Genomic DNA, 20,869 nt, shown 5'->3' with positions numbered 1-20,869 from the left:
AAGTCTTAATCTCAAGAAGAACCAAATTTGCATCGCCTCTTCTAACGTATTAGCTAACCATGCTAATCGCCCCCAACAATTTTAACCCTCTTTTGCAACTCTATCTCGTCGTAACCAACTCAGCTATGTTCCACAAATAAAATTTTAACCTTAACCATTGTCATCGTTACATCGCTTAATAAAGTAGCGATTGGACAAATAAATGACCTTTTAGTTATTTATAACAATTTCCATGATAAGTAGTAAAAATTGTTAAGAGTGTAAAATTTCTTAAGACATTTTAACACTGAGTTTTGTTTTTTTTGCTGTAGGTTGTAGATGAAGGTAAATGATGGGGCAAAATGTTTATTATAAATATTGAAATTGAAACTGCGTTACCAATCGGCCCGGTTAACAATCGACCCGGTTCAGTTCGGGACAACGCGGCCCACTCCAGGCATTTTTGGATCTGACCTTCTATGGACCGACTGGCCGCCGTTAAGACCCAGTTACGAGGCGTAAGCGTTAATACCGCTCCGCTCCCTCAGACTCTCTCTCTGGATCGATCGGCGGAGACTTAAAATGGCCCTTCTCGCGGCGACGATCCCTTCCGAGGTTGGTCGTCGATTCCCTGCTCTAACTTGCAGTCATCGGGATCGTTTTTCCTCGTCATTTTGATTTCATCATCGTTTTTGATCCATGGCCCTGCGATTTTTCATTTACTGCCAGCGAATTGGTCTAGTTCACTTCTAGGTCTTAACGATTTTTATTTGTGGATTGATTTTTTTTTTCACGTTAAATCTAAATTTGTTTTTCTGTTGAACAATAATGACGAATCCAGAAAGTGGTATAGATTAATTAGTTAACCTATAAGTCATGTGATTTAGATCAATTAGTTAACTTTTCTCTGTTTTTGAAGTGGTTATGCAAATTGTTATATTAGAGAAGTGTACAATCGTCTTAAATATTATATTATTTATTGGATAAATAAAATTATTATTTAAGTATACATTCTATGTATATTTGATTTTATCTTAAACTTAATTAATGAGGTCCACAATACAATATATAGCATAAGAGAAATTATAATTAGATCACAATTAATGGGTATCTCTATATGTATAGTTATATGCGTATTAAAATATTCTTAATCAATGAATTGATGAGATTGAACATTATCAATTCTATATAGAGCTGTCAATTTAGGTTGAATCCGTCGGGTTAGCTCGTCCCGTCAAACAATTTAGATGGGTTGGGTTGAAATTTTATCAACCCATTTTAAGATAGGTTAAGGTGAGTTGACCAGCCTAAGCTTGTAGCCTGTGTGGGTTGGCTTGCGGATTGAGAAAATTTATTTTTTAAAAAAATTTAAAATTAAAGTAGAAAATTCAATGAACTAGTGACTTTTACTCGTCTAAATTGCAATTCAAATTTAAAATTTTCAATTTAACCCGTTTAAACTGTAATTCAAACTTAAAAGTTTTAATAATTTCTTTATTGTTTTATTTTTTGAGAGGCCCATGGGTTGGCCCACCTAACCTGCAACCCGTCTTAGGTTGGGTTGGATAGTTTCCAACCCGTCAAGTTGGTGGGTCGGCCCGTCCCGCTTCGTCATATGACGAGTTTCTGGTGGGTTGGCTCACCCTCGCCATGTGTTGGTTTGTTTGACAGCTCTAATTCTGTGAGACTAGTATATGTTAGACTCCTTGATTTTATTAATCAACCAATCTTCACTAGTTAGAAACATTGAAATGTTGAGAGTTAATATAGGGATGTTGATTAAGGGTAACTAGTTTATTGAAGTGACCTATCATGAGATTCATATGCTTCTATGAATGTCTATGAAGATCTCATTGTAGCTCGAGTGCAAGTTTCTTTTGATTTGAGATATTCAAGTCATCTTGGTCATGGAGACTTATACTTTGACATCTCAAGTAAGCGTCTCTATGGAGGTGTGGACTAGGGATGATTGGATATAAGTCAAATATCCAAAGGTGTTTGAGTAGCCAACAAAGGATTCACCACTTCTTTAATTAAGAGATGTATACCCTATGACCACTTGTCAGGATTACTATTCATAAGTATTTGACCAGCATTAACACGTCAAGAGGATGATCTTTTTAGATAGTTGTTTTGAGTAATTTGAATTTGCAAGACAAGAAACTATAGTTTAGGCTAGGTGTGACGTAGTCAGCTTAGTGGAGACTGATACATAGATCATGCCCTGAACTAAGCGGGTATAAGATGTGTGAAAGGAACATAGACACGATCAACTGTAGCTGCTGAAGGGTTCAGAAGTGGTTCTGGAATCAACTGTGATTTTTCGATTAATTGGGGGATGATGTACTATTAGGTGTCACTTATTATCGATCTGTAATTAATAGTTAATTATAGACTACCAACATAAATCAAAAACCTATAAGGTCACACGCACTACGAGTTTATCCAAGAGACATAAAATAAGTTTGAGAATTGGATTCTCAGATCGAGAGAGATTGAGTTTCGTTGGACTAGACGAAGGACAAATATGGAAGATATTTTGTCGAAAGGAAATGTGGATAGACCACATCTTTTGATGACAAAGTGGACCCTCGTTGGTTTAATTACCAAATTGACTTGGTTTTAATTAAAGGTGGTTTGATTTTGAATCAACCCGATTTGGTTGTGAACTAAACTTGAGGCTAACATATTGAAGTTTGGTTTAATAGATTCGGTTTTTTTTCTTAACGAAAAAATTTCATTTAACATCTATAAATATATCTGATGAAGAGTTATTTATAACCTAATTGTTAGGTTTTAAATCAGCCCCAAAACTCTTCTTCTTTTTCCTTGTCGCCGCCCAACAGGTTGCTCCTTTTCTTGTTGCTGCCGCCACCTTGCTTGGAGTTCTTGTTGCCACTGGCCATTGAGGACCTTCCAAGGCTCACCACCGGTCCTTAGTCCTTCAAAGATCAGTACCTTTCAAGGGTCGGCCATTCCGAAACCAAAGGAAGTTACAACTGGCGGTGGAAGCAAGGAACATGAAGAGAAGCAACGGTTTCTTCTCCACCGAAAGGTATCGCTCCTTCCTTTCGTTTTGGTTTTTAATTCGGGGCAATTGTTGTCGTTGGAACACCACGCCATATAGGCTCGCTGCTCCTTCTTAACAGTGAACCATACGACCTTCGAACGGTGGTGTAATCCCCTCCCTTCAATCTGATTCATATTGTCGAGTTGCTTCGAGCCGCCGGATACGGAATCGGAGCGTTGATCCTCTCTCGGATCGCTTGTCTCCCCCTTCGACTAGTATCGAAGGAGGGATACGACACGTGACTTAAGGAAAGTCGTCTCGAGGAGATCTCGGCGTGAATACGAGTAGAGACAACCTTGCTAGTTGATGTCGTTTTCGCTTTGCGTCATTCAAAAAGTATAAAGTTGTTTATATTTTATTTACGATTATGTTTGCATGCATATGTTTCCTTGGATGAGTTTTTGCGTAGTTAGTGATAAAATTATTTATTACGCTTCACTGCTATGTTTTGTAAAACATAAAATTCTAAATTACGCATGTAGAAATCCAACAAATACTTTTTATTTTCTGCTCGGCCTTAGGCTGTCAGTTGATCACAATTGTGGTTGAAACTGTCCAACATGGCAGGATGCATTGATATAAATTCTGATTTCTCTGTGGAAATACTTACCTTTTATCATGCCACTGTTAACAATTTTCTATTTATGTCTTTCAGTATATTACACCTTTTTCAGGTATCAATCAAGGGATAATAAGGAATGTTCGTTAGTAATTTAATGGTTAAGAAATATTTATACTTATCCTTTTAATTCAAACATCTCCAAATAATTTTGTTAAAGACGTTAAACAGTTCTGTCAAGAAACGAACTTACGATATTTAGATTAGATGCTTTCTGATATTCATTCACAATGTTATTTTTAGTTCATATCCAAATTAATTTTGTACTGTAGCATAGCAAATAGCATTTGCTTTTGGGCCAGAGATGCTTTAAGAAAGACAGATTTTACAATTGCATCATAATTAACAAAATTACACAAAATGTGGAACAAAGATATGCCAGTGCCACTACCTGTATGATACATGATCTGGAGATTATAACAATTAAATTAATATAATATAGCTTCCTAGAAAAATGATAAATAATAGTTGCTCATTATCTTTTCTCTGCCAACATGATCTCCCTGTCACGTGATGAAGCTAGTCTCCTTCACTAAAGAAGTTAATGGAACTACTAAAGAAACTATATCTTATATGTAGATGGTTTAGTGGTCAATAAATTGAACAACTAAAATTAGGCAAGATGATATTTAAACTATTCAATCAAAATACTATTGTTAGCTAAAAAGATAAAATCGTCACCTTGGCGGCCCCTCAAGGGTGACCCTCCACTACCTAGAAGGGGGTAAATCACGGAGGACCAACAATAGCGACTGCAAGGGTTGAGGCAACCAGTGGGGCATTTCCATCTCCGTTGGGATTCGACCCCAGGCCTATTGACAACAACATCTTTACAGGAACTATCTGCACCAGCCCGTGGGGGCCAAAATACTAGAATCATATCTGAACCTAGAATAATCATCACAATTTTAAGAAAATTATTTTTTGTGTAATATAAGGACAGAACTTTGGTTTAACCATCCTGTTGATAACATAAAACGTGATTTGAAATAGTAACCAATATAGGTTGCATACGATAGGTACATAAACTTGTAGTTGCTTCACTATTTCCTCTTCCTGCATCTGACAAGGTGTTATGAACTTGGATGCCTTATTCAATCGTAGCTAGGATTCATGATTATTGCCTAATTATCAAATAAATTGTTATGGTTTAGTACTCCAATTTTAAGCTTATGAATTATCTGTGCAGGTTGGTCTGCGGGTGCTCTTTTGCCCACTTACTTCTAACATCGTTACTAGGGCAGCTTGGTATGTTTCACTTCTACTTGGTGTGGTTACAAAGAGTAACATAGGTTCACTTTATACTAGAAAATAAAAAATTTCTGGGATATGAACAGAAGACTAGAATGCTTTGTGATTCTACTTTGAAAATTGAACACTCCATCTCCTTCAAATTGTAGTTGTTGACTCTAAATTCTTAAAAGGCCTATTTGTATTTAATAAAATGCCTCTACTTGACAAGGTAAATTCTTAAGGATTTAAGAACTAAGTTTTGTCATGTTTGAGATACATATATCAATAAACAAACAATTGGCATATTCAAAACAGACAACCAGTACCTAACAATTCTTGTCTTGCAACTCTTCCTTTAGCAGCCAGACAGATGTGACTGTCTGAGTGTGTTTGTTCAGATAGGCAAGTCTAGCAAAGGGTGTGAACTTGCTTTAGCTGACTATTATTATTTGAATGCCAGCAAGCATTCTTTCATTCCGCTTTTGGGGTCCGGGGTTGTTTTGGTTTGAACATAGGCGCAAACATGATTGGAGGGGTACAAAATGATTCATTTGTATCAGAACTGCCTAATGGATTGCCACCAAACTGGGGGCTGGGCCGTGTTATTAAATTGTTGTTAGGTCCTCCTGTTCTTACATTGGCTGTATACCAAAAGCTGAAGTATCTGAAGGTATTCATGCTTGGATGGAGGTTCAGGATTATGAAAATCATATATTCCCTGAGGAGGTTCTACCATGTGGAAACACTCTTTAATGGAACTTTAATTTTTTATCATGACCAAGAAACCACAATTTTTGCTTGGTAGCTCCAGAATGCTAGAAATTCATTTGTCATATCACTAGTTTACTTTCATTACTTGTTATGATTGAGTATCATTCTCCCCTGTTAGAAATAAGCCCTTTGAACTTTCTTACTGGGTTCTTTAAAGGTGCTCTTGGGTTGCAATGTGTTTAGAAGAAAAAATGTCTTGCATTTTCTAAATCTTTCATGTCTTTCTTGTGATGCCAAAGTATATATTGGAATCATGGAAGAACATATGTAGTTGTGTAACAGTTGTCTCTCTTCTTCAATTAAGTTATTATTTTGTTAAGTTCTTCAAATAAACCAAGTTATTCTCATATTGTGTTGTTTAAGGAGCAAAACTGGCTAATACCCATCCCCACATGAGCCACCAGTTGAGAAGGGGAATCCCTTCTCTCTTAAGCATGCCTAAGATGTTTCACTCATGTGGGACTATAGGAACAGATGCTCTGCTCCATAACACTTCCTTGTTCCCATTCTATCAAGCCAGTTTTTTATATTAAAAAAATGAAATAGTCATTATCGCAGCTTGTTTTTTTTTTTTGAGCTAAGATTTGCTAGTTTAATTCTTCTATTAACATGATTTTAGCTTTTGGAGCACATATTTGTTCTTCATTACTTTTCAAGTGATTAGATGGATTGTTTAGACAAGTAGTTGATAATAGCTCCTCATCTTGCTTATAGGGTTAAAGACCGTATGGTTATCCTTGTCAATCTTGCATTAATGGTAGCCTGTGCACTAGGTCACCCTTATCTAGAATGACTAAAATAATTTTCTGTTGTGATATCAGTTTGCATTGAAATGAGGTTTCCTTATATTGGGGTATGATGTTGCTTTCTATTTGCTACATCAAAATGATTAACTGGTTTTTAGCACTTTACTAAAAATAAGCTGACTGGATGATCAGTGTTCTTTTCTTAGAGAAGTATCACTATAATTGTTCCAACTTTTGTGTTTTGCTTGTGCAGCTGCACAATAGGGATTGGCTTGCCATTGTACTCTACTTTCAAGGCAATAGAGAATAAAAACCAGAATGAACGAGAAAAATGGCTTTTGTATTGGGCAGGTTGGTAAATAGTTGCTATCTCAGGTTTGGGAAATTATGTTCCTTACATGTGTTTATTTGTTACTCCCAATTTCTCTTGTTTTGCAATTGTTTTTTCCAAATTAGGTTCAGAAGGTGTTGATATCTCATTCCTAGCTTTGCCTCACTATTGTTACAGAAATGGTTGATTCACATTGTTAAGTGATGTACTTAGGTTTCTCACAATATCCTGGATATCTGCTTGTACTTGACAATGTTTGATAGTACACTACATATTCTGTGGCTTGAATGTGAAGTCTGGAAGATATTAGTTTTGTTATTTGCCTTGTCCTGTGTAGGATATAAAGTGGAGCTTTTTAACAAGATTTTCCCTTTTCCCCACTATAACTCATCACCTCAGTTCTTATTTGATTGCTCAAAGAATAAAAATGTATGACAATGTTTGATCTTGTTGACAAGTCTACTTATCTAAAGATAAACATAAATGTAGCAAATTGATCGCGATAAGCCTTGTCATCTCAAGGAGCAATCTATATGCTATGGTACCTATTTAAAAGCTTCTGATTTGGAAACCTCCCAACTCATTGGGTAATGACTAGGTTATTAGCATGATTTTAGTTTGTGCACAGTGATCTCATGTTTGTCATCGTTCATCTTCCTTTTGATTAAAGAAGATTGGGAATGAATATCTGCTCACAGTTGGATGGAGAATGCAAGCTTGACCAATCTCTTGCACAATCTTATTTATTTCCTTCCTATGTATGGATAAAGGTAAGACCTCCCAACTCATTGGGTAATGACTAGGTTATTAGCATGATTTTAGTTTGTGCACAGTGATCTAATGTTTGTCATCGTTCATCTTTCTTTTGATTAAAGAAGATTGGGAATGAATATCTGCTCACAGTTGGATGGAGATTGCAAGCTTGAACAATCTCTTGCACAATCTTATTTATCTCCTTCCTATGTATGGATAAAGGTAAGACCTTAGGTAGCAAGGAAGTATGTGAAGGCTATGTATGAAAATCGGAAGAAGCCCCTTTGGGTTAACAGATATTTGAAAAAAAAATCTGAATGGAAGTCTTTAATCCCTGAGACTCAAAAGAGATATTTGTAGGTTTTGTCTCACTGCTTGATAAAAGAGGTTTGTGAAAGAAAGATCTCACTTATGTGGAAGAGGAAGAATAATGAAACACTAAACTCTAAATTTTTGATCTACTTCCTTTACAAACAATTGACATATTTATAGCCTACTTAACATAACCTATGTAAACCCACTAACTTCACTATTTTATCCCACTCACTCCATTAATGCAACATGACCACCACTACTCAACATACTAACTCCACATACTACATTATTTCAATATCACAAAATTAAATTTAATTTTCAACACTCCCTCTTAAACTTAATTTTATGACTCCAAGCAAACTTCGCATTTTGATAAAGTCTTCAAATTTGAGCTACTTGATAAAGATATCATCAACTTGATCTTGAGACTGTGTGTATTCCACTTGCACTTCTTTTCTTATGATGCGCTTTCTGATATAGTGATAGCGTATATCGATATGATTACTTCTATCATGGAAGAGTAGATTCTTTGCTAGTGTTATTACATACTTGTTATCAACTCGAATCTTGATTGCCTCTTATTGTGGTAAATTTAGCTCCTTCAATAAATTTCTAAGCCAAATAGTATGATAAACATGTAAAGACGTAGCCACATACTCTGCTTCACAGGTAGAAAGTGTGATAATAGGTTGTTTCTTTGACACCCAAGTGAACGCTATATCTCCCATAAAGAACACAAATCTGGTAGTTCTTTTTCTATCATCCATATCTCCAGGGGCGGAGCCAGGATTCTTGAAGGGTGGGCCAAATTTTTTTTAACAAATTGATAAAAAATAAGTTGAAGTCTTGAATTATTTAAGAAGTAAACAATTATCTAAGAAATGCTTAAAGATCAGCTCTTCGTATCTTCAAATTCTTGAAGTCTTGAATTATATCGACCAATCTAAAATAGGACAAACCTATCTCAATAGATCAAACCAATAAATGGTAACATTAAGACTGAATCAAGCTTTTAACACCAACCCTTAAACTAACCAATTCAACATCAACCAATCAATTCAACAAAACTAAAAATTCCAACATCAACAGATCAATTCCACAACCAAATTCAATCCATAAACATATCCCAACAGCCATGAACTAATCCCAACCAAACAAGAATCTAATAGAGCATCAACCCTAAATCGAATCAAACACCCACGATCAGATCACCATCCAATAGATCAATCCAAGAAACTAATAAATCAGCAACCTAATAAAATAGTAATTCTAAGCAGACTCAATTAACCATAATAAAGCTTACCTTAGTTTGAACCCTAATACAACTCAGATTCCAGTTCTGTTTCCTCCTCGCTGCCGATCCAAAGAAAACTTATGATCCGTGCCCTAGCATTTAGCTTAGCCCTAATCACGCTCTGCCGCGATTCCTCCGATCACAATCTTCACCGATCGATCTCCCAAATCGATCTGTAATGTAAACTCCATCAAATTCAGAATTCCAACACAATAGCAACAACCCAAATTAAACAGGATCTCACCTTTGTCCCTTTTCTCGCAGGTGAAGGAGGCGAAAATCTCTGGGCTGCGAACAGTGAGATCCAGAGCGCGAAGACGACGACGGTCGGGGCGATCGCGGGGAAGGGAGATGCGGTGTGAGTAGGCAGGGGAGAAGAGAGGGCGTTCGTTTGTTCGTGAACCCTAGCGTGACGGCAGCAGGCGGCTTGCTTCATGGAGAACGACGACGGAGAATCACCGATTCACCGTGGTCGTCGCTCAAGGAGAAGGGAGAGTTGCCGGTTGCGGCAGAGGGAGACCTCGCGTAGTCACGCCGATTACGATTTCGGGCGGAAGAAGAAAAGGAAATGCTGCGAAGGGGAAGAGGAATCGCGCTGCAGGAGAAATCACGATTCGGGAGAGGAAACACTTTACAAATTCCTAACGGGTTAACGGGTTTTAAATCCGAATTCTATTAATCCTATTTTTTCCTATATTTTAGGAAGACTGGGCCATGGCCCAGGTTGGCCCACTAGTAGCTCCGCCTCTGCATATCTCCATCCCAATCACTGTCGCTATATCCTTCACGCTTAAAATTGTTAGATGATGAATAAAACAATCCAAAATCTTTCGTACCTTTAATATAGTGCAAAATACTATTAGTGATTTTAAAATACGTGGTAGTTGGATCCTCCATATAGCGGCTAACAATTCCAACGACATAAAGAATATTAGACCTTGTTCATGTCAAGTATTGTAAGCTTCCAACCAAGCTCTTGAAAAATGTTGGGTCAACTCTTTCTCCTTCATTATACTTTGATAGTTTAACTCTACATTCTATTGGGGTGTTTATGAGTTTTGTTGTTATCTATCTTGAACTTCTTTAATATCTCTCTTGCACAACCTTCTTGTGGGATGAAAATTTCATCTTTCCTTTTATTCACTTCGATGCCCAAATAATATGCCATGAGCCCAATATCAGTCATCTCAAACTCCTTAATCATTGTTTCTTTAAATTCTTCAAACATACTTAGATTGCTTCCAGTGAAGATCAAGTCATCAACATATAGGCAGACGATCAAAATATCTTTATCTTTATTCTGAATGTAAAGTGCATGCTCATAAAGAAATTTGATGAAGCCTTTCTCTTGCAAGTATCTGTCTATACGACTATTCCATGCCCTTGGCGCTTGCTTTAGCCTGCAGAGAGCCTTCTTCAACTTTAGAACTTTGTCTTAATGTCCTTTGACTTCATAACATGATGGTTTTTGATTATAGACTTGTTTCAGAATTCCATTTAAGAAAACAGATTTTACATCCATTTAATGTATTCTTCACTTATTTTGAGCTGCTAAAGAGATGATTAGTCTGTTTCTAATCGAGCAACGGGAGCAAATGCCTCATTATAGTGAATGCTAGCTTTTGACTATAACCCTTTACCATCAATTTTGCTTTGTATCTTTTAACTTCTCCTTTGATATTCTTCTTTGTTTTGTACACCCACTTTATGCCAATTGTCTTGTGTCCGTCAGGAGTGAAGTTATTTCTAATGTGTCATTCTTCTCAATCACCTTAATTTCTTCATCTATTGCATCTTTCCACTTTTTGCTCTTTATAGCTTCTTGGAAATCCATATACTTGTAATCGACAAATAGACAAAATAGAGTAAGATTATCTTGATTCTCAGTTACCTCATAAATGTCTTGTAAGCTCCTAAAATGTTGTACTCTTTCACATGAAATTGATGTAGATGAATTTCTTTCAGTACTTGAAGTCGGTGTTATTGGTGGAGTAATATGCTCATCTCTTATTTGCTCCATCCTTGGTTGTTCTTTATCTTCTTCTTCAAAGTATGGGAAGAAGTTGTAGTCTTCATTTTGAGATTCTCAATTTCATTCTTCTTCTTCGTCAAACATGACATCATGATTGATGATTGTCTTCTCAGTATCTGGATTATATAACTTATACTATTTTGAGTTGGTGTCATAGCCAATAAAGATGAACTTTTTGCTTTTATAATCTAACTTGCTTCTTGATTCGTCAAACACATGAACATGGGCTATACTCCCAAAAACTTTCATATGAGAGATTCCAGGCTTCCTTTTGCTCCATGTTTCTTGTGGTGTCTTGCACCATATACTCTTTGTTGGTGACCGGTTGACTAAGTATACTGCACATGCAACTGCTTCTGTCCAAAATTTCTTTGGCAGCCTCTTGTTTTTGAGCATGCTCCTTGCTATGTCAAGGATGGTGTTATTCTTTCTTTTTGCCATTCCATTTTGTTGAGGAGATCTTGGAACTGTTAGAGGTCGTCGTATTCCATTTGCTTCACAAAATTTTTGAAATTCTGTTGAAGTAAATTCTCCTTCTCGATCAGATCATATGACTTTGATCTCAAGGCCGCTCTCCTTTTTCACCATAGCCTTAAATTTCTTGAATACGTCGAAGACCTTCGATTTTTGCTTCAAGAAATACATCCAAGTTTTTTGAGAAAAATCATTTATGAAGAGAAGGAAATATTTACTCTTACCAAGTGAACTTGGCTTTATTGGGCCACAAACATCCGTGTGTATGAGCGCTTTCGGGCTCTTGAACTTGACTCTTTTGGAAAGCTTTTTTTGAAATGCTTCCCAACTAGACATGCTTCACATAATTGATTAGGATGTTTGATGCAAGGTAATCCTCTCACCATCTCCTTCTTTGAGAGCAATTCTAGTCCTCCGAAATTGAGATGCCCAAATCGAAGATGTCATAGCCAATTAGTGTCTTTGTAGCAAGCATTTAGACACTTGACAATATCATTTTGAATATTAAGCAAGAACATTCTATTTCTTGTCATAGACACATTAACAATCAAGCGACCAATATCATCTTTCAAGAAGAGCATGCTATCTTTTAGGTGAATATCATATTCTTTTTCCAAGAGTTGTCCTAAACTCAAGATATTGCTTTTCATATTTGACATAAAGTAAATATTCGAAATAAATTAATATTTTCCATTCTTCAAGTGGATGAGAATTTTACCTTTACCTTTTACGTTGATCTTTGATTCATTTCCGAATGATACATTGCCACCAACTGATTCATCAAGCTCTATGAACATGTTTCTTTTTCCACATATGATTGCTTGCACCAGTGTCGAGATACCACATTGTATCTTCGCCTCTTTCATTATCTTTGTATGCTAGCAATAGGGTGTCATCTTCTTCTTTTCTTTCTTCCATATAGTTTACTCTTTCATATACTTTCTTAGATGATCTACACTCTCTAGCATAATGACCAAACTTGTCACAATTGTAGCACTTAACTTGAGATTTATCATACCTCGAGTTTGTATGACCTTTTCCACGTCCTCTTGTTGAATTTTCTCCTCTTTCATTGTTGTTATTGGAACCCCATTCTTGTTCACTAGCACACCCTTGTCCATATCCATGACCTCTTCCACATTGGCTTCTATTGTTAGAGAAATTTTCATCCTTCTTAGTTGGTTGAAGAGACGTCTTAAGAAGTTGTTGAGTGATCTCTTCATTTATCTTCTTTTCTTCATGGGCTTGTAATGAACTCAAGAGTTGCTCTATCGTCATTGCTTGTAGATCCATGGTCTCTTCAATGATAGTTGTAATACTATCAAATCTTGAATCCAATGATCGAAGAATTTTCTCAATAATAGTTATTTCTTCTAGTTTCTCACCATTTCTCTTTAGTTGATTGGAAATGGTAGACACTCTAGAAAAATAATCGGATACCAACTCGCCTTCCTTCATACGAAGAGCATCAAATTGACTTCTTAATGTCTGAAGGTGTACCTTTTTCACCTTTTCTTCTCCTTGATATGAGACTTGGAGCTTTTGCCATGCTTGCTTGGCTGAAGTAGCACTTGAGATTTTCTCAAAACCATCATCGTCTAAGGCTTGATAAACGAGGAAGAGAGCCTTTTTGTCTTTCTTTCTTAAATCTTTCAAGCTATCTTTTTGAGTAGAAGATAGTACTGACTCATCGTTTGACTCATTTTGACTAGCTTTTCTCCACAACCTCCCAAACATCATGAGCTCCAAGGAGTACCTTCATCTTGATACTCCAATTGTCATAGTTACTCATCTTGAGTATTGGAACTTGAAAGGGAATCATACTTCCATTCGACATGACTCTGATACCACTTTGTTGGAAAAATAAAAGAAGTTTGTGGAAGAAAGATTTCACTTATGTGGAAAAGGAAGAACAAGGAAACACTAAACTCCAAATTTTTATCTACTTCTTTTACAAACAATTGACATATTTATAGCCTACTTAACATAACCCATGTAAACCCACTAACTTCACTATTTTATCCCATTCATTTCATTAATGCAACATGACCACCACTATTCGCCACCTCATCAACACACTAACTCCACATACGCCATTATTTCAATATCACAAAATTTAATTTAATTTTCAACACTGCTAAGTTGAATATTGAAACTGTGATAGTCTTCTTAGCCCCACATAGTGGCCTCTGATAGATGTGATAGTCACCATCAAATCCTTTGACCTTAATACAAATTTGACTTCTTTTATCATAAAATGTACCACTGTAGGGGAGAAATATAGGTATATAACCTAAAGTCCATAACCATTTTAGTCCATAACCATTTTGCCCCAAGAGCATCGCCTTCATCTAAGAACAATAAAATAAAATCAATGGTTAACTCCTGGTTTGCTAAGGAAACCTCGATGTTGACCTTTTTGTATAGTAGTAATTGATTTCCTAACAACCACCTTAACTTAAAAAAATTTGAGGCTTATCTTCTGGTTGATTGAATTTCTTCACCATGGTTGTGTCCAAGAATTTAATTCTTCTAGAATAAATAAGCACTCTCACTGATTTGTGCTTAATAAATCCTTAAGATTTTCATTGTTATGCCTATAGTATTATGATGAATGTCATCACCTTCTTGAACAATTCTTTTTCATCAGTAAGATTGTCCACATCTGTCAATTGGTTGATCATGATTTCATTTTGCTTGAAGTGATGCCTTTGATGCTACTTGATTCTTGGTTTTTATTACTAACATTTTTTTGGTACACTCTTCAATATTTTGTAATTTGAAATCCTTCTAGTTGAGTTGAATTTTACTGTGTAACTAGGATTTCAGTTTTCCTGACTCAGAGCCTCTTTGTTTGTTACCAATCTATTATGTTTTTCTTAATTTAGGTATATCCTTTGCTTAATTTAGTGACACTTCCTAAATTCTGTATTTTAAAAATCACAGTGTATGGATCGTTTAGCCTTGTTGAAGCCGTCTCTGACAAGGTTCTTTATTGGTATGTTCTTCTGCATAAAAATAGTTTTTTTCTTTTCTATTACCATAATATAGGAAGTTTTCTCAAAAATTTTATTGATGACAATTGTTCATTGTGGTTAATATTCATGATATTTCCAAAAATGTTGTTATCAGTTAGTCTCGCGAACTATAATTTAGCATTTTGTTTGATACATGATGCAAATTTGAGAAAGCTTAACATCATGCATTGTCTCATTTTTCCTTCTCTATTTTTTGTTATTTGCGGGTATTTCTGTAAAAACAAAAAAGAGAAAATACTACAGCTGGATTTCTACTGGATAACACCCATATGCACTAACCCTCTAGGCAAAAGGAATGTCAGCCTTCAGGTGCTATTATCATGTTCCACCTTTCGTCTTAGACTCATATTTGTTGATCATGCAGCCTTAGACTGCTTGTCTAAGGAGGGATAAGACTATAAACAACTGGTGCATAGAGATATGCAGTGTTATGCATTAGATACACTCAGGGTATGTATGCAGATCCTTACACCTAAACTTGGGAAGGATATGCTTGTTTTTCAGATGTCATATCAGTTATTTGCCTGCCAAGGGTTATAATAAGCTTATATGATTTTTTGTTTCAACAACACATGTATTGTATGGCAGAACCGTGGAGTGATTGTTTTATCTGAGATATGAATTTTTCAAAGTAGTTGCATTTCAGCAAAAGATTGATGCATACATAATATGAATGCTCATAGGCAACTTCTGTTATACTCGGAGTATGTATGTAGATTTTTTGATCTAAGTTTTGGGAATGACATCGTGTTTGTGATGCCTTGTTAATTATTGGCCTTTGCAGCCATTGGTTGATGAATGCATAACAGGAATTCTTATTTAAGAAACTTTCCATTTTCTCTCATATTTGACTGGAAGAGTGAAATTATATTGAGTTTTCGTAGCTGTTAAGAATTGAGTCTGTGAATCATTTAGCATAAGCCCTTAGGAAGGGCCCAATTTATAAATTATTGGTCTAACATTAATGGTTAACTTTAACATCTTTGTCTGCTACTAATATTTTCAGCCTTTTTAAGTTCAAAGAAATGTTTGCCACCATTTGTAAGTTGATTATTCAATTTTGTTATTCTTTTCATTTCTCAGGTGTCCATTCTACTACCAAATTAAGTTTGCCTGCCTTGTTTGGCTCCAGTTTCCATCGGGTCATGTAAGCAATCTACAACAAAATATTTATATCCTAATATGAGTTTTTAATGAAATGATCTTATTTAGCACTTCCACAAACAATGTGCTCTGGAACATGGACATAATAATCTTCCATAAACAATTTGTGTAAATGGCTACAGAACTACAGTATATAATCGGTCATTTTATTCAATTTTGTCATTGATTGGTTTAAATGTCTTTTAAAAATAATTTAGTGGTTCCCTTTTTTTTATATGAATAGCAAAGTTCCTGTTCAGCTCTTCAGCTGAGCTCTTTTTCATTTTACTAGTTCCAACTAATTTATATCCCCTATGGAACTGGAACTTCACTTATGTAACTTGGAGGGTTAGAAATGCATATACCTCTTCTCTATTCATCTTACATATTATCCTTTTCTTGAAGACCCATTACTTACACGAAGGTCAAAAATTCTGACATTTCAGATAAAGAGGAACAGTTTGTCTATAAATTACTTGATCATCTTTGTTTTGTATTTCTCATCTCTATTTTCTGGAGTCATAGAGATGAGTTGTACTGTGAAATTTTGGAAAACGTTAGAGAGGAGGGAAAGGTATGCCATAAATATCTGTGAGAATCTATTTGGTTTCATGTTTGTGAGATCAACTATAGGTTTTATTTAATTAATAAGATAACTAATGGAAACACAAAAGATAGAAGGATTTGACTTTAATTAACTTTGAAAAATAATAATTAAAGTCAAATCCTTCTATCTATTTGACTTTAATTGACTTTGAAAAATCTTTTATTGTCGCTGGACAACTATTGCAGTAGGTTTTGGAGAATAAAATGATATATAATAAATTCTAATGTTGTGATGGAAGATATGCATGATAATGTTGTTACTAGTGTTAGAACTATAGGGTGTTTGATAACTAATTTTTCAATAGTTGTAGGTTTGCATAGTCAGCTGGTATCTATCCTCTTACATTAGTGCTAGATGAATAAACCAATTATGATATAGATAAAATCTCTTTGGTGTGTGTGTTTTTGTAGATATTTTGTTAATGGATGAGTGTATTATTAGATTAAATTTGAGGCTTGAGTTGCTGAGAAAAATCTTTGAAACAGAAAGTTTTATAAAAGTTTTGTATCACCTTTCATATTTTATGGATCAAAGTACCAAGTAGTTTGGTACAAAAAGGTAATGTTGCATATATGAAAATGCTAAGATGGTTGTGTAGTTACTAGAAAGGATAAAACAAAACAATGCTGATATCCAAGTGTAATTAGGTATAGGTCCAATAGATGAAAAAATGATGGAAATTAAATTGAGATGGATTGAATATGTTTAATAGTGACCAATAGATTCTATAACTTGAAGAGTTAAACCTATTATATTGGATTGCGTAAGGGATGGAGGGGAACCAAAGAAAATATTAATCAATTTAATAAAAATGACTTAATTGATTTATCTTGGTAGTGATCTAGCCTTGCATTGAGCACTCAATGAAGGGATAAGATTTATGTACCTGAACCCCAAATGATGGGACAAACATGGATTGATGATAGTTAAGAATCTGCAAGTTGCCCATGAATTTCTCTTCTATGTTATCATCACCTCATCTCTCTTCTTGTGTAGTTATCCATCAAAAGTTTCATGGCTCAGTAGAATAATTAAGCTTTATGCATCACTAATTCGTTTTACAAGATGTTCATTACTCTGAGAAACCTGATTTTTTTGTTAACTTCGTTCCTGTGTGCTCTTCATGTAATGCACAGAGGATACAAACTGTATGCTTTCACTTCATTTTTCCTCTATTTTTTATTTGAAGTGTAACTGAAGTGATTTAGTTTCCATTTTCAGGGTTCAAAATATTTGTATGCAAGATACCTTCGACCATTCTTACAGAAACATCAAGATACACTTGATCACCTACTGAATTCCTTGTCCCACGAAATTGTACGTCATTTTGTCGTAACTCATCTTGGTTGGTAAAGTTTCAGTTCTCTATAGATCTGCAAAGGCTGCAAGATATTGGAAGCCAATTTTGTATTTATAAATTTTGATGAATGTGCACAGTAGAATAAAAACCTTTTTATGTAAAGCTTTGATATCTTAATGGCTTTGGTTACTTTATATACTATATTTATATCAATCTCTTGGGTGATGTAGTTACCTTCTATGATTTATCTGCTGCCCTTTATTTTTGTGAATTAAAAAGTCTATCCTTCTGTTTTATTTTTCATCAAACAATCTACATGTGATGATGACAACCATGATCTGCTCTTTTTTTGTTCATTGTCTACTAAGCTTTCCAAAAAATGGAATTCTCAGTACATCTTGCTCATGAGAATACCTTGTAAATGCTTGTCATATGATATTAAACTCTTATCTGTTTGTAACTTTTAGGAGAAGTTCATTAGCAACCATCAACAAGAAATTCAATTCACAAAGGCTGTGGCTGTGAGATGCGCAATCACAGGTAATTGTGTTGTCTCAGTTGTACTGTTTTTTTTTTTTTTCATACAGAAGTAACACACCAAAAAAAAAAAAAGAAGGTTGATGTGTATTTCATTGCTTTCTCGACAGCTAAGTATGTTGAGTGACTGGCTATTTGGGGGATTCTCTGAGGATTTCCACGTTCCAAGTATTGTTGCTAATACTAATTTGACAAACAAGTTATAAACTTAAATGGTGTTTACGTCTCTCTATCACATGTATTAGATGTCAAACAACTGCAACTTGATCTTATTTTGGGTTTTGATTGCTTTCGTGGTTGTGAAGGATGTTGAATGATTAACTATTTTGGGTCTCTTCCAAGGATTTTATTGGTTCCAAGTATTGTAGCTAAGTATAGTTCAACTAACAATTTAACCCTAAATAGCATGTATGCCTCTCAACCATCATGCATCAGATGTCAAACAACTGCAAATTGACAATTGCATTCTATCTTACGAGGAGCATCTTAGTCTATTTACATTGCATATGTGATTTACCTAAACCCTAAACTGTAACCTAAGTAGGGAATTATCTTATGTGGCTTTTGTAACCAATGTTATAGTATTGTATTTGTTATAACTTTCATTTGACATGGTGTGTTCACAAGCGCACCTTTTCAAATACTGCTTTTCATTTGCTCTATGATCTAATTGTTTTGGACCGCAATTGACTGGAGGTTTACTATGTGAATATGTTTCAGCAAACAAGGTTTTGAAGGATATCATCAGTCCTGCGCACATCCACGAACCAGGCACTGCTGAGTCTCGAAATGCACAAACGAGTCCGCAAAGCCAAGATTTAGTCTCCAACTCCGATTCTGAATTGGAGGCTGAAAACTGAAGCCTACCACTGGGAGAGTTTCCATTTAGGTTAGTGTGTAGTTAGAATAATTAGAAACAAAACTTTTATGCATTATTGATGTTTCTCCTGTTCATATTTTTCACTTGGGTAGTTGTGAATTTTTGTGGCTTTGCAACAAGTTTATGGTTTGAGTGATCTGCCTACTGAAGCATATGTATCTCTGTGTAATTGTGACAGATTTAGATCTATAAACAGGATGGACTCTTTTTTGTTCAAGACTTGTTTTCAAGAAAGGTGGATTAAGGTGGTTGAAAAGTATAACCTAGGTTAACTTGGAGCATAAAACAGTGGTGGATAGTGTCAAGGTTGAGTTATTGCCGCTATAAAACTCTAGCTTAGACCTTGGAGAAATTGGCTAAAGAAGAGATTAAGTTGTTAGGAGTTCAGCCAATTTGAACGGAGCAATGGGTTTAATTCGTCTGAAGTAGGCCTTCGGTGGCGATAGGTAAAGTTTCTATTTAGATTTGATCGATCAATCAATCAAGAGTCCAATTGAGTTTGTTGAAGGATGAGCTGATTGTACAACGTGAATGGGTGCTCATTAACCTTGACACTAACTTTGTGGCGAAGTTGTGTTGTGGCATGTGGTGAAGCAGTTTGGGCTAAATGTTGTTGAGGTGGAAAGGGATTAAGTGATCTCAGGCGAAGCGGAGATTACTTATCTGTCCCTTTTTACGTTCTTCAAAAGTGAGAGTTTATTCACCTTAAGGCTACAGTGCAACGCTAAAGTATTTTCGATTAAGCATTGATGGATCGATTCCTAATTACAGTACATTGCAGATTAATTTTTTTCAGTAGTAAGATAATCCTAAAACACTAATTGTGAAGCAACGAGCTATTCACACTTTTCCGAGGTACTACGTTGCAGATTAATTTTTTTTCAATAGGATAATCCTAAAACACTAATTGTGGAGCGAAGTTGTTACACTTATAATGATTGAAAATCGTATCCAAGATTAGTATTGTGCGCTAAATTGTTAAAAAGTTTTGATGGATCCTAAACGGCCTAAACACGTTGGGGCTTCTCATTAATTGAATTTAAAACATGTGGATACTAGTGCATATGTTACTCTTTAATATCATTTTAAGCGTCATCCCTCAGTAAAAACTCTGAAGAGCTTGAGTTGTGCATGAAATTTGCCAAATTTAGGTACAATCAAAACAAAATTTGGATTCACATCCTTTTATATAGCCCTTTTTTCTTTAAAAATAAAATCTATTGAATTGCAATGCTAATAACAGAGTTAACAAAAATATCTATTTACAACAATACAAATATATTTGTTTATCCGTGTATGTTCATTTTGGTTGTCCCATTTTTTTTTCAAAAATAATAATAATAATTTAACTATTTATGCACAAATATATTTTCAATGTTAATATGGTTTGTTTTATTTATCATTTTTTCACTTACGACAGTAAAAAGTGAAATTCGTCATTCCAGCGATTTTATATAGTTAGTTTCACGGTCATATGTAAGGAGGTAAATTGAAAAGCTGCAGTTGGCCACTACGGAAGAGGGTATTGTCTCGGCTTCGTCGAGATTCGACTTTTATCCACTGCAACAAGTCTATCCCATAATAATTAACTCAATCATGCCCTAAAGATAACTTTTTTCCACATGCAAATTTTGTATTGGTTGTTTAATCAAGGACAGATTTAAGCAATTTAACTTGTGTAAAGCAATTCAGGATCACCAGTAACCAATGACAACATTGTCTAATTAGCTGACCTCCATCTTCTGTT

The 20,869-nt window shown here is 35.2% G+C and overlaps 1 protein-coding gene across 1 annotated transcript; it reads left to right on the top strand.

Moving 5' to 3' along the window:
* The first annotated feature begins 491 nt into the window (after positions 1–491).
* On the top strand, positions 492–19,339 carry LOC141813926 (HVA22-like protein k). The gene is made up of 8 exons (XM_074701935.1): positions 492–594; positions 4,858–4,916; positions 6,672–6,769; positions 14,564–14,615; positions 15,739–15,802; positions 17,627–17,722; positions 18,173–18,245; positions 18,963–19,339. Exons 1-8 carry the CDS (start codon positions 562–564, stop codon positions 19,100–19,102), a joined length of 615 nt encoding a protein of 204 aa, XP_074558036.1. The 5' UTR covers positions 492–561; the 3' UTR covers positions 19,103–19,339.
* Positions 19,340–20,869: the final 1,530 nt, after the last annotated feature.

This window comes from Curcuma longa, chromosome 20 (genome assembly GCF_044706935.1).
Source record: "Curcuma longa cultivar G26 ecotype Majalengka, Jawa Barat chromosome 20, ITB_CL_G26_1.1, whole genome shotgun sequence".
NCBI lineage: Eukaryota > Viridiplantae > Streptophyta > Magnoliopsida > Zingiberales > Zingiberaceae > Curcuma > Curcuma longa.
This window is presented reverse-complemented; position numbering and strand designations above follow the sequence as displayed.